Source organism: Amblyraja radiata, chromosome 7, assembly GCF_010909765.2.
Source record: "Amblyraja radiata isolate CabotCenter1 chromosome 7, sAmbRad1.1.pri, whole genome shotgun sequence".
In the NCBI taxonomy this organism is placed as follows: Eukaryota; Metazoa; Chordata; class Chondrichthyes; order Rajiformes; family Rajidae; genus Amblyraja; species Amblyraja radiata.
Window position 1 is genome coordinate 84,770,555 of NC_045962.1, and position 14,293 is coordinate 84,784,847.

Below are 14,293 nucleotides of genomic sequence, written 5' to 3' on the forward strand. Positions count from 1 at the left end.
TGTCCTGCCTAAAGCTCGAGAAAATCTGGTACTCACTTCAACATTCAAATGGAAGGTTTCAGAAAGCATGGGGACCTTTTCTTAAATGCATTCCAGACTTTATAAATGCTTGATCATCAAGCACAGTTTAACAGCTTAACAGTCTACCCATTCATTTATCGTGGATTATTGTTGTGACAGGCTGATATTTGCATATGCTCACTGGCAGTGACTGGGCAGGATTATTTTTGGTATCTCATTTTTCTTTTATTGATGTTGTCTTGTTATATGTTAGCATAAGTTGTATTTATTCTTTTCGTACACTCTGTCTGTAACAAATAGACAACTTTGCACTTTGTTATGTCCTGAAAACGAAATTTAAAAGATATTGATTAAAAAAAAAAAAAACTAAAAACCAAAGATTTGCACCAGAGAGTGCTATGGGAGCTTTATTGTTGGCGCTGTGAGGTAGCAGATATACTAGTTGTGGCACTGTGCATCTTTGAGCCTGGCTATGTAAAACAGACAAAGGTGCTCTTACACACTATCCCACACACACTGGGGACAATTTTCAAGAGAGAGTTAGAGATTAGCTCTTAGGGCTCAGGGAATCAAGGGATATGGGGAAAAAGCTGGAACAGGGTACTGATGTTGGATGATTAGCCATGATGTTATTGAATGGCGGTGCTGGCTCAAAGGGCCGAATGGCCTATTCCTGCACCTTTCTGTTTCTAATTTTTACATTTATACCAAGCCAATTAACCTACAAACCAGCACATCTTTGGAGCGTGGGAGAAAACCGAAGATCTTGGAGAAAATCCACGCGGTCATGGGGAGAACGTACAAACTCCATACAGACAGCACCCTTAGAAACATAGGCACATAGAAAATAGGTGCAGGGTAGGCCATTCGGCCCTTCGATATGATCATGGCCGATCATCCAACTCAGCATCCTGTACCTGCCTTCTCTCCATACCCCCTGATCCCTTTAGCCACAAGGGACACATCTAACTCACTCTTAAATATAGCCAATGAACTGGCCTCAACTACCTTCTGTGGCAGAGAATTCCACAGATTCACCACTCTCTGTGTGAAAAATGTTTTTCTCATCTCAGTCCTAAAAGACTTCCCTCTTATCCTTAAACTGTGACCCCTTGTTCTGGGCTTCCCCAACATCGGGAACAATCTTCCTGCATCTAGCCTGTCCAACCCCTTAAGAATTTTGTAAGTTTCTATAAGATCCCCCCTCAATCTTCTAAATTCTAGCGAGTACAAGCCGAGTCTATCCAGTCTTTCTTCATATGAAAGTCCTGACATCCCAGGAATCAGTCTGGTGAACCTTCTCTGTACTCCCTCTATGGCAAGGAGGCGGCCCAGGATCGAACCCGTGTTTCAGCCGCCGTAAGGCAGCAAGCTGTACCGCTGCGCCACCGTGCCACCCTTTGTGCTTTATTTTCTTCCAGGGAACAAGTTAATGCCGGCACCGATGACTCAAGAATGGCAGAGCCCACAATGGTCCATTGTTGGCGGTGGAAGAGGTGATCATGAAGGGATACAAACCGTGCAACTAGCACGATGACTCGGGTGGGGGAGAAACAGAGAGAGAAGGAATGCAAAGGTTACTTGAAATTAGAGAAATTAATATTCATACTGTCGGGTTGGTAAGCTGCCCAAACGAGATATGAGGTGCTGTTACTCCAATTTACGTGTGGCCTCACTCTGACAGTGGAGGCAGCCCAGGACAGAAAGGTCAGCAACAATGGACCTTTATGGGCTCCACCTTTCTTGAATCATCAGTGCTGATTTGTTCGTTAACTTTTCATACCTCTAGATTCCCTCGCCTCTGACTGACTCCCAGTCTGAAGAAGGGTCTCAACCCGAAACTTCACTTATTCCTTTCTCTCCAGAGATGCTGCCTGGCCCGCTGCGTTACTCCAGCAATTTTGTGTCATAGAAACATACAAAATAGATGCAGGAGGAGGCCATTCGGACCTTCGAACCAGCACCGCCATTCATTGTGAACATGGCTGATCGTCCCCTATCAATAACCCGTGCCTGCCTTCTCCCCATATCCTTTGATACCACTAGCCCCTAGAGCTCTATCTAACTCTCTCTTAAATCCATCCAGTGATTTGGCCTCCACTGCCCTCTGTGGCAGGGAATTCCATAAATACACAACTCTCTGGGTGAAAAATATTTTTCTCAGTCTTAAATGACCTCCCCTTTATTCTAAGACTGTGGCTATCTTCTTGGTTTCTTGGTCCTCTAAAATATTCCAAATGGAATTTAAACTGGAGGTGGTGGAGGGAGGACAAGCCAGAAAGGGTTTTTGGGAAGAAAGAGCTACCTTAAATTTAGTTGCATCTGGTTGGGTAACTATGGTAGGGTGAAGACTATTCCATGCTTTAATTGTGCGGGGGAAGAACGAATTGCGGTACACACCTTGGTAGCTGGAATCTCAAATTGGATTGAATGCCAATTCGATCTTCAGATTCAGATTCAGATTCAATCTTTATTGTCATTGTGCAGTGTACAGTACAGAGACAACGAAATGCAGTTAGCATCTCACCCCGAAGAGCGAACATAGAATAATGAGCAGTGAACATAGAATAATGAGCAGGGTGGGGGAGTATAAACTAGCCTCTGCAGTTCCTCCCTACACATCGTGTATAGATTATTTTGGCCTGGCTACTTTCTTTTCGCCGAAGTATATTAATAATAATAATAATAAATACTTTATTGATCCCCTCAGGGAAATTCAGATGTCCAGAAGCCCCCAACCAACAAACCCACAGATTCAAAACGAACGCAGACAGAAAATACATAGAATACAATGTGGACACTACCTGAGAGCAATAAATACTTAAAAAGACCAATAATTAACAATTAAAAATTAAAAATTGCAAAATGCATCCCCCTACAGCCTAGCGGTCCGAATTATAAAATCTAATGGCTGCAGGGGTGAAGGATCTCCTGAACCGCTCCGTTCTACAGGGCAGGGAGAGGAGCCGGTTGTTGTTCCGAGTGCTCTTTTGACTCTCCAGAATTAAATGGAGGGGATGCCCGGGGTTTTTCAGGATGACCTGCACCTTGTGCGTCATACGCCTCTCAAGCACATCCATCCCAGAGTCTACTCTCCCCTCCAGCACTGAGCTAGCTCGTTTAACCAGTTTGACCAGCTTCTTGTTGTTTTTTGCACTAATGCTGTTGCCCCAGCAGACAACAGCGTAGAAAATAACACTTGAACCACAGTGTTGTAAAACATGTGCAGCATATCATTACACACATTGAAGGATTTGAGCCTTCTGAGGAAAAAGAGTCTGCTCTGGCCTTTTTTGTAGAGGGAGTCAGAGTTGACAGACCAGTCCAGTTTGTTATCAAGGCGACTCAAATTTAATAGTGTTGAGTAAGTGTGAGTTCTGTTGGAGATGTGGAGATGGACACATCTAGGGGAATAGAAAGTAGTCCAGTGCACTCCAGAACAGAGCACCCACCGCGTGACATAAAAGGGTCCAAAACTCCGACTTACCACTTATGGCCTTGACAGAGCTTTCCATCACTGTTGGGCTTGTATTCTGCATTTAGTTTATTTACACTGTAGTTTGTGAGATGCATAAATTTGTTACTAAGACTCTTCATGGAAGATGAATACCTGATCAATAAAAAGAAAAATGAACATGTTAGCGTTGTAAAGAGGGAAAGTGTGATGTTTGGTGGACTGTGTGGGGTGGGAGGACCCGTTGCTCCTCCCGTGCAGCAGGTGGTGCTGCACAGGACAGAAGGAGATGTTTTGTATATAGTTTTTTCCCCAGTCTGTAGTGAGTGAGTGTGCAGCCATTTGGAGTAGTCTTGCTGCCAGCATTGGGTAAAGCATTAAAGACTGTTGTATATTGAAGACTCTCAAGTTTTGTGCAGTCCTAGAATACGAACACGAAATAATGCATCTGAAGCAAATTAACCATATTTCATAACAAGTTGTGATTAATATTGTACTATATACATTCTTTGTCTGGACCAGCCTCTTCCCTTCTGTTATCAGATTTCTAAACAGTCCTTCCATTAGCTATGGCATAGACCAGATTTTCTTTGTGCCTGAATGCATGGGAAGGAACCGCAGTTGCCGGTTTACACCGAAGATAGACACTAAATGCTGGAGTAACTCAGCAGGATAGGCAGCATGGCAGACTGAAGAAGGTGGGTCTTGAACCGAAACGTCACCCATTCCTTCTCTCCAGAGATGTTGCAGGTCCCGCTGAGTTACTCCAGCACTGTGTGCTCCAGTTACTGATTTTATGCCTTCCCCTCAGCTAACAATGAATCATTCTACATTTGCTTATCATCGTCTGCTTTGATCTGTCGTTTTCACACCCATGGAAACATAGACAATAGGTGCAGGAGTAGGCCATTCGGCCCTTCGAGCCTGCACCGGCATTCAATATGATCATGGCTGATCATCCAACTCAGTATCCTGTACCTGCCTTCTCTCCATACCCCCGATCCCTTTAGCCACAAGGGCCACATCTTACTCCCTCTTAAATATAGCCAATGCACTGGCCTCAACTACCTTCTGTGGCAGAGAATTCCACAGATTCACCACTCTCTGTGTGAAATTTTTTTTTCTCATCTCGGTTCTAAAAGATTTCCCCCTCATCCTTAAACTGTGACCCCTTGTTCTGGACTTCCCCAACATCGGGAACAATCTTCCTGCATCTCGCCTGTCCAACCCCTTAATCCATATCCCTAGACTCCCTCTCTCTTGAATCTCAGTCTGAATAAAGGTCTCGACTCGAAATGTCACCCATTCCTTCTCTCCTGAGATCCCGCCCGCTGAGTTACTCCAGCATTTTGTGACTATCTTCAACTAATCATCCCAATTCCACGTTGCAATACTCAAAGAGCAAATAAACGTGACATTTATGAAAAATCATTGGAAGATGCATAAAAGATACAACCCTCCGAGACTCAAATTAATCGGCAGCAACCAGTTACTATTCCGTTCTATTGTCTTTATAAACTTACTTGCAGCTTGCAAAACGGACCAGGCCATCTGTAAACATGTATATCCGTAGAGGATCATATGAGGTTACATAGACGTAAATTCTTAAATCAAATTTACTGTTACCAATGAGGTAGGGTCTGTGCAAGTATCTAGAGCAAGGAAAAGAAAGACATTGCAATATATGAAAATGTTTCCAGCTAAATTTGCATGCAGTTCTCAATATGAACAGAACATGTTGGAAACACTCAACAGGTCAGGCAGCATCTATGGATACATTAAGGGACTGTCCCACTGCGGCGACCTAATTGGCGAGTTTAGAAGAGTTTGAAAAAGTGTCACGTTGAAGACCTCCTTCGACTATGTTGAAGACTAGCTTCGACCAGCTTCGGGAAAATTGGTCACCGAATAGTGGAGAGTGAAGACAACCTCCTTCAACCTCCCTTCGACTATGATGAAGACTATCTACGACTACTCTCGATTACCTACGAATAACATGCCGACCTACTACGACCTACTTCGACTAAACCTACGAGTAAAAGAAAAATCAATTTTTTCCATGGTGACCTTTTTTTACTCGCGGGCATTTTTCAGCGTGTTGAAAAATACGCCGCAACCTAGCTGAGGCCTCGAGGACACGGGGACTACTCTCGAGCATGAAGGAGAGTTACAAAGACCTCCCTTGTGTCGTCCATGCTGCGAGTACGAGTCGAGGGCAAAGTCTTCTGAACTCGTGGATTAGATCGCCGCAGTGGGACAGCCCCTTAAACAGTTAACATTTCAGGTCCAAAATCTTTGTCAGAACTGGGGAAAAGTAAAATTAGTTCAAGTTGCAGAGAAGATGAAAGGAAGCAATGTATAGGACATAGGGAATTCTATTGTAGAGTAATGAAATCAAACAGGTTGGTCACAGTGGCGCAGCGGTAGAGTTTCTGCCTTGCAGCGAATGCAGCGCCGGAGTCCCGGGTTTGACCCCGTCTACGGGTGCTGTCTGTAGGGAGTTTGTACGTTCTCCCCGTGACCTACGTGGGTTTTCTCCGAGATCTTAGGTTTCCTCCCACACTCCAAAGATGTACAGGTTTGTAGGTTAATTGGCTTGGTAAATGTAAAAATGTAAAAATTGTCCCTGGAGGGTGTCGGATCGTGTTAATGTGCAGGGATCGCTGGTCGGCGCGAACGGCCTGTATCCGCGCTGTATCTCTAAAATAAACTAAAGTTAAAACGGTGATTACAATTTATCTTCTATATGATTTCTGATGGCAGCCACTATTAGCTGCAATCGTTAATAGCAGGGGTATGGGACATGTTAAGCAGGTTAGGCTAATATCCAGGAGCCTGGGCTAGAAGGAATTAATTATATGGAGAAGGTAGACAAAAATGCTAGAGAAACTCAGCGGGTGAGTTTCTCCAGCATTTTCGTCCACCTTCGAATTTTTCAGCATCTGTAGTTCTTTCTTAAAGTATAAGGAAAGTTGGGTTGTTTTCTCTGGAGCTTTGGAGGCTGAGGGGAGACCTGAAAGAAGTGTATAAATTCTTAAGGGGGTAGATGCAGGAAGATTGTTCCCGACGTTGGGGAAGTCCAGAACAAGGGGTCACAGTTTAAGGATAAGGGGGAAATCTTTTAGGACCGAGATGAGAAAAACATTTTTCACACAGTGAAATCTGTGGAATTCTCTGCCACAGAAGGTAGTTGAGGCCAGTTCATTGGCTATATTTAAGAGGAGTTAGATGTGGCCCTTGTGGCTAAAGGGATCAGGGGGTATGGAGAGAAGGCAGGTACAGGATACTGAGTTGGATGATCAGCCATGATCATATTGAATGGCGGTGCAGGCTGGAAGGGCCGAATGGCCTACTCCTCCACCTATTTTCTATGTTCCTATGCAGTGGCAGAATTAGTTAAAGGTGAGCAATTCAACATTGAGTCCCAAAGCTGCAATATGCCTAGACTGAAGATGAGATGCTTAGTTGTTCCTCAGGTCTGCATTGGATCTCATTGTCTAACAGAGCAGAAGATTGCAGGCAGACGGATCAAAGTAGGAGAGACGGAGTGTAAAAGAGTGGAGGAAAGAACTGCAGATGCTGGTTTAAATCGAAGGTAGACACAAAGTGCTGGAGTAACTCAGCGGGGCCGACAGCATCTCTGGAGAGAAGGAAACGGTTGACGTTTCGGGTCTGAAGAAGGGTCTCGACCCGCAACGTCACCCACTCCTTCTCCCCAGAGATGCTGCCTGTCCCGCTGAGTTACTCCAGCATTTTGTCTCTACCTTGGAGAGTTAAAGTGGCAGGTGGTAGGAAGCTCAGGGCGGTTGCAAAGCAAATCATCCTTTTGCCATTTGGTTTCGCTAATCTACAGACCACATTAGGAATGCGAAGGTACACAAAAATGCTGGAGAAACTCAGCGAGTGCAGCAGCATCTATGGAGCGAAGGAAATAGGCAACGTTTCGGGCCGAAACGTTGCCTATTTCCTTCGCTCCATAGATGCGGCTGCACGCGCTGAGTTTCTCCAGCATTTTTGTGTACCTTCGATTTTCCAGCATTTGCAGTTCCTTCTTAAACACTTAGGAATGGCAAATGTGGCCGACTACATTGAGAAGAAATGCATGGGAATCACTGCTTCACCTGGGAAGATTGTACGTGACCCCCTAATGCAGAGAGGGAAGGGATAGAAAATAGGTGCAGTTGGAGGCCATTCAACCCTTCGAGCCAGCACTGCCATTCATTGAATTTCCTTTATTGTCATTCAGACCTTTGAGTCTGAACGAAATTTCGTGCCTGCAGTCATTCATTGTGATCATGGCTGATCGTCCCCAATCAAATAGAAACATAGAAAATAGGTGAAAGGGCATTTTAATTAGTGAAATCAACGTTCATACTGCAGGGTTACAAGTTGCCCAAACAAAATGTGAGCTGCTGTTCCTCCAATTTGCATTTGGCCTCACTTTGTGGGGATGGAAGATTGGATCAGGGTGTCATGAAGGCCACGGATTGCTTAAAGGGGAGGGGTGAGAAATGCGCGATGGACGGTGGAATTTTGTGAGAACTGGGGGTAATTAAACTGTCCAGTAAAAAAGAAATACGTATGTACATCCACATAAGTGTAAACGTAGATCAAGGAAGATAAATTCTTACTTCTGAACCAGCAGAGGTCGCTTCTTGGGGATCTGATTCCATCTGTGAATAACTTGAATCCCAATTCCTCTTGCAGATGCAGGCTGTATAAGGAAAAAAGCAACAGAAAAGCCATCAAGATGTCAACAGATAGTTGATTCAGTCATGATCGGAGGTTATAGGAGCAGAAATAGGCCGTTAGGCCCATCACGTCTACTCCGCCGTTCAATCATGGCTGATCTATATCTCCCTCTCAACCCCATTCTCCTGCCTTCGCCCCATAACCCCTGGCACCCGTACTAATCAAGGATCTATCAATCTCCGCCTTAAATATATGCATTGACTTGGCCTCCACAGCCGTCTGTGGCAATGAATTCCACAGATCCGCAACCCACTAAAGAAGTTCTTCCTCACCATATATAACCATGTAATCATATAACAATTACAGCATGGAAACAGGCCATCTTGGCCCTTCTAGTCCGTGCCGAACACTTACTCTCACCTAGTCCCATCTCCCTGCACTCAGACCATAACCCTCCATTCCTTTCCCGTCCATATACCTATCCGATTTATTTTTAAATGATAAAATCGAACCTGCCTCCACCACTTCCACTGGAAGCTCATTCCACACAGCTACCACTCTCTGAGTAAAGAAGTTCCCCCTCATGTTACCCCTAAACTTTTGTCCTTTAATTCTCACCTCTTTTCTAAAAGTACGTCCTTTTATTCTGAAGTCATGGCCTCTTGTCCTGGACGCACCCACAGATGGAAACATCCTCGTCCACAAGAACTCTATTGCCTTTCACTCTCTAATAGTAAGACCAGCCGTTCCATATTACCAACAGCTACGTTTTCGTTCCTTATTGATAACTTGGCATCTATTTGTGAACTTCATGGTCATAAAACACAAACATAGCAGCATCCAAGAACAACAGCAAAGCTGCGCTACAGGCTGGGGATTACAAGGTCAGTGTGATCTCTCTAGCTGCTTGCATGCAAGTCTCATGAAGGAAATGAACACTGGACGAGCATCACATATACAGGGAAGCCATTAGCTACAGGTAGGATTAGGTTTGGCAACTCGAACGCCCAGAAACGAAGAATATTGCAAAAAGCGGTGAACGCTGCCCAGTCAATCACGAGTATTGACCTCCCCACCATCATGGTGATCCACAAGAGTCGCTTCCTCAAAATAGGTTTTACAGAGTACTGTGTTTACATATCTTTACAAGTATGAATTCCATTATTCCATATTTGGGACATATAGCGTCATACAGCGTGAAGCCCGACTTGCCCACATTTGGCCAACATGTCCCAGCTACAAAAAGCTGGAGTAACACAGCGGGACAGGCAGCATCTCTGGAGAGAAGGAATGGGTTGGGACCCAGCTACACTAGTCCCACCTGCCTACTTTTGGCCCATATCCAGGTCTCTCGCTTAACTTTTTTCCCCTGTTGCCAGTCGGGCAACCTTGGCAGCTTTTTAGGTTGCCAAATGACAGTTTAGGTGGTCATTTAAGATGGCTTGCATGACGCGTGCGATAATGTGCTCGGACGAAGCGCGTAGTTACCAGTCGGAATTATACTCAATGAAGCATTCACATATTATTTCTGCTTCAAATAAAGTCACAAACTAAGCATATTCACCAATCAAGACATGATATACACCACAATGACATGCAGCAAAATTATAAGACAGTATCTCAACTCTTTTTACACATTGCAATGAATGCAATTTCTATTGGTTCTTTCCACTTCCAAACAAAATTAGTTCTTTCCAATTCCAAACAAATAATAACATTGGGAATTAAAACACATTTGATTGCATTCCGTTATCAAACATAGTCAATGTTCGCTCTGAAGACATTTCCAGGACAATAGGGTCAGGGAAGGGGGTGTGTGTGAATTAGTGTGGGGTGGATAGAAGGCAGTCGGTGCAGAATAGATGGATTGAGGCAGGTGAATTAGTACGTGTTGGTTGGTGTAGGTAAACTTGTGAGGGGAGAGCACGGGGGATGTCAGTGGTGTTGAATGGGGGGGGGGGGTGGTTCAGTACGGGATGATTGGGGGTAGACAAAAGTGCTGGAGAAACTCAGCGGGTGAGGCAGCATATATGGAGCGAAGGAAATAGGCAACGTTTCGGGTCGAGACCCTTCTTCAGACTGTTCCCCTCATTCTTCTTGAATGGGAGGATCAGTACAGGATGGATGGGGGGTGGGGGGGGAGATCAGCGCAGGATGAATGGGGGGGTGGTCAGTACAGTGTGGATCGGAGGGTCTGTGCAGGATGAATGGCAAATCACAACAGGATGAATGGGGGAAGGTGCAGGGTAAATGGAGAGTGGGTCAGTATGGGATGAATGCATGGATTAGTACAGGATGGATGGGGGATCAGTACAGGATGGATGGAGAAGTGCAGGATGGATGGGAAAGGGGTAAGTATAGGGTGAATTGGGGAACCAGTGTAGGATGGGTGGGGGGGGGGGGGGGGGGTGGTGGGTGGCAGGAGGATCAACGCGAGGTGGATAGGGTGATCAGCGCAGGATGGATAGATTGGGCGGGGGAGAGGAGCACAGGGGATGTCAGAGGACTGAATAGAGGTGGGTATGGGGATCAGTGCCGGATGTAGAGGTGGGGTCCCAGGATAAGGGGGGGGGGGGGGGTAGAGAGGGCGTACAAGAGAGAGAGAGAGAGAGAAGGGGGCGAGGTGGGGACGAAGGAGGGTCAGCGCTCCTCGGACAACATCGCCCCGCTGCCTTGGCCGTTGGGAACTCCTCGCCACCGCCTCCCTCCTCCGCCAGCCAACAGCAAGGTGCGGGGCCGAGCGGTGTAGCTCAAAGATCCCATTGCTACAGGATCTATGGTGCAGCTGCTTCAGAAGTGTCGGAGCGAATGACGGGTCCCGAACAGCAGCGGCCTCGACCGCGATAGCGGCTCCATCTCCTCCTCCTCCTCCTGCTTGCAAACCCGCTAGCGACGCTTTAAAAAAAAAACCCCCTCGCGCACGCCGAGGCCTCCCCCTTCCTCCCTCCCTCCTCCCGGTCTCGGCGTGCGGGAGGGTTTTTTTAAAGCACCGCTCGCGGGTTTGCAGGCAGCGGCCCTTATCAGGGCGGGCGGGGTGCAGGAGGAGGAGGAGATAAAGCCGCTGCTCGTGGCCCGTCATTCGTCACCCCGCACCTAGTATCTTTCCCACGCAATACAGCCGTCACCGCCGACACAAAACGTCGTGTTCCTTTTCTCCAGAGATGCTGCCTGACCCGCGGAGTTACTCCAGTTTATTTTGTCTATCTTCGGTACAAACCAGTATCTGGTTGCCAAGCCGGGCAAAATGACTCGGTGTTTAGGTTGCCCGGCGACGCTTTGAGTGGTCTGTGGCACCCGGGCAACCGTTAATTTAGAGTCCTGATATCCCTCCAAACCTGTCCTATCCATGTAGCTGTCTAAATGTTGGGATAGTCCCAGCCTCAACTACCTCCTCTGGCAGTTTGTTCCATACACCCACCACCCTTTGTGTGAAAAAGTTACCCCACAGATTCCTATTACATTGTTTCCCTTTCACCTTAAACCTATGTCTTCTGGTCATAGGGGTAGGATAGGGACCCACAATCCCGTTTATATCAAGGGTCAAGAACTTCAAATTCCTGGGCGTGCATATTTCCGAAGATCTTTCCTGGTCCCAGCACACTGATGCAATCATAAAGAAGGCACATCAGCACCTCTATTTCCTGAGAAGATTACGGAGAGTCGGTATGTCAAGGAGGACTCTCTCGGTGCACAGTAGAGAGCATGCTGACCGGTTGCATCGTGGCTTGGTTCGGCAACTTGAGCGTCCAGGAGCGGAAAATAATGCAGAAAGTTGTGACCAATGCCCAGTCCATCATTGGCTCTGACCTCCCCACCATCGAAGTGATTTATCGCAATCGCTGCCTCAAAAAGGCTGCCAACATAATCAAAGACCCACACCATCCTGGCCACACACTCATCTCTCTGTTGTTATCAGGTAGAAGGTACAGGAGCCTGAAATCTGGTACATCCAGGTTCAGGAACAGCTTCTTCCCCAGAGCCATCAGGCTATTAAACACAACATCAAACAAACTCTGAACTATAACTGCCTAATAATAATAATAATAATAAATTTTATTTTCGGGCGCCTTTCAAATCTCAAGGTCACCTTACAAAGATTAAACAGAAGAGAGAAAAAACATATAGTCGGAGAAAAATAAATAATAAGGACATCATCAATACACAAATTAAAGATAGAAATCGCTCCAAAGACACAAAAATAAAAATAAAATAAAAAACACAATGTGAAGAGAGAGCAGCGGCAGCTAAAGCGCGCCAGCGTCCACTCTCCCTTCCGACAGCCATCTTGGACACAGACTAACAAAGTACCTTACACACAGAAAAATCATCCCCCCACAGTGGTTACCACTGTGGGGGAAGGCACAAAAGTCCAGTCCCCAACCCCAGTTCTCCCAAAAGTCAGGCCTATTAAGGCCACCGCTGTTGCCTCAACGGAGGCCCGATGTTCCTGGCCGTTCTAGCCGGGTGGTCTTGCCCCGGCGTCGGGAGAGTCCTCACAGCGGCTGGGCCACCCGGAACGGCCGCTTCCTAGCAGGGGATTGTCGGCTTCCGAAGCCGACAAGGACGTACCGAGTTGGAGCTCCCAGGCTCCCGATGTTAATGTCGGCGCCGCCCGCTCCACTCCGCAGACCCGCAGCCCAGAGGTGTTGCTTTCGGCGGTCCAGCTCCAGCGCGTCGACCCAGGCAAGGCATCGCCCGCTCCGCTCCGCGATGGCGCTCCAGCGCTGTGCCGCCACCGAAGCCGAGGTGCTGGGCGGTCCCCGCCAGGAAACGGCACTCCAAACCGCTGGTAGGCCACGAGGACGGGTCGACGGGCAGCCCAGAGAAAAAGCTGCCTCACCGACCAGGTAGGGACCTAGAAGTAAGGTTACCTTCTTCCCCCCACAATAAGAAGTCCATTTCTCCGAAAAAACGACGAACAAAACTAACTAAAAACTGGAAAAAAAATGAATTCAACGGACGGCTGCTGGTTAGCAGCCGTTCCCCAAGATGGCTCCTCCTAGAACTGAAGCCAGAAGCCTATTGCACTATATCTGTTTATTTATGTGTATATATATGGTCTATGCTATATAGACACACTGATCTGTTCTGTATTCATGACTACAATATTCTGTTGTGCTGCAGCAAGCAAGAATTTCATTGTCCTATCTGGGACTCATGACAATTAACTCTCTTTACTTGACTTGGTCCTCGATTCTACCCTGGGCTAGAGACCGTGCAACTACCCGATCTATTCCTCGCATGATTTTATATCTATATAAGATCTATAAGATCATAACACCTCTATAAGATCACCCCTCATCCTTCTGCGCTTCAAGTAATAGAGTCCCAGCCTACTCAACCTCTCCCTATAACTCAGATCCTCGAGTCCTGGCAACATCCTCGTAAACCTATGATAATAACACACTCTAGATTCTTGACTTTCAACTCAATTCACATTGTTAATGTGGAGTTAATATGGACTATTATTTGTAAAGTACTGTCATTATTCAATCAGGTTATCAAATAGGGTTATTTATAAAGGGCTTCCATTTAGCCAAAGCAGAGTCTGAATGAGATCAATTTCTAGTCTTGAAGCAAAAACAAGTGGAATTTACAATAGGAGTCCCTGCAGAATATGCATACAGTTTTGGTCTCCTAATCTGAGGAAGGACATTCTTGCCATAGAGGGAGTACAGAGAAGGTTCACCAGACTGATTCCTGGGATGTCAGGACTTTCATATGAAGAAAGACTGGATAGACTCGGCTTGTACTCGCTAGATTTTAGAAGACTGTGGGGGGATCTTATAGAAACTTACAAAATTCTTAAGGGGTTGGACAGGCTAGATGCAGGAAGATTGTTCCCGATGTTGGGGAAGTCCAGAACAAGGGGTCACAGTTTAAGGATAAAGGGGAAATCTTTTAGGACTGAGATGAGAAAAACATTTTTCACACAGAGAGTGGTGAATCTGTGGAATTCTCTGCCACAGAAGGTAGTTGAGGCCAGTTCATTGGCTATATTTAAGAGGGAGTTAGATGTGGCCCTTGTGGCTAAAGGGATCAGGGGGTATGGAGAGAAGGCAGGTACAGGATACTGAGTTGGATGATCAGCCATGATCATATTGAACGGCGGTGCAGGCTCGAAGG

General features: G+C 46.3%; 1 protein-coding gene across 3 annotated transcripts in view; it reads right to left on the reverse strand.

The window, feature by feature from the left end:
* ttll4 (tubulin tyrosine ligase like 4) overlaps window positions 1-14,293 on the reverse strand; it is a 111,146-nt gene that overhangs the window by 36,644 nt on the left and 60,209 nt on the right. For 2 of the 3 annotated variants that reach the window (XM_033024884.1, XM_033024883.1), the window contains 3 exons: window positions 8,107-8,189; window positions 4,999-5,127; window positions 3,509-3,631 (listed from right to left, as the gene is read on the reverse strand). In XM_033024884.1, the coding sequence (XP_032880775.1) occupies window positions 3,509-3,631; window positions 4,999-5,127; window positions 8,107-8,189 (335 nt within the window). The remainder of the gene's footprint in view (window positions 1-3,508; window positions 3,632-4,998; window positions 5,128-8,106; window positions 8,190-14,293) is intronic. The other variant, XM_033024885.1, reaches the window with a different exon arrangement.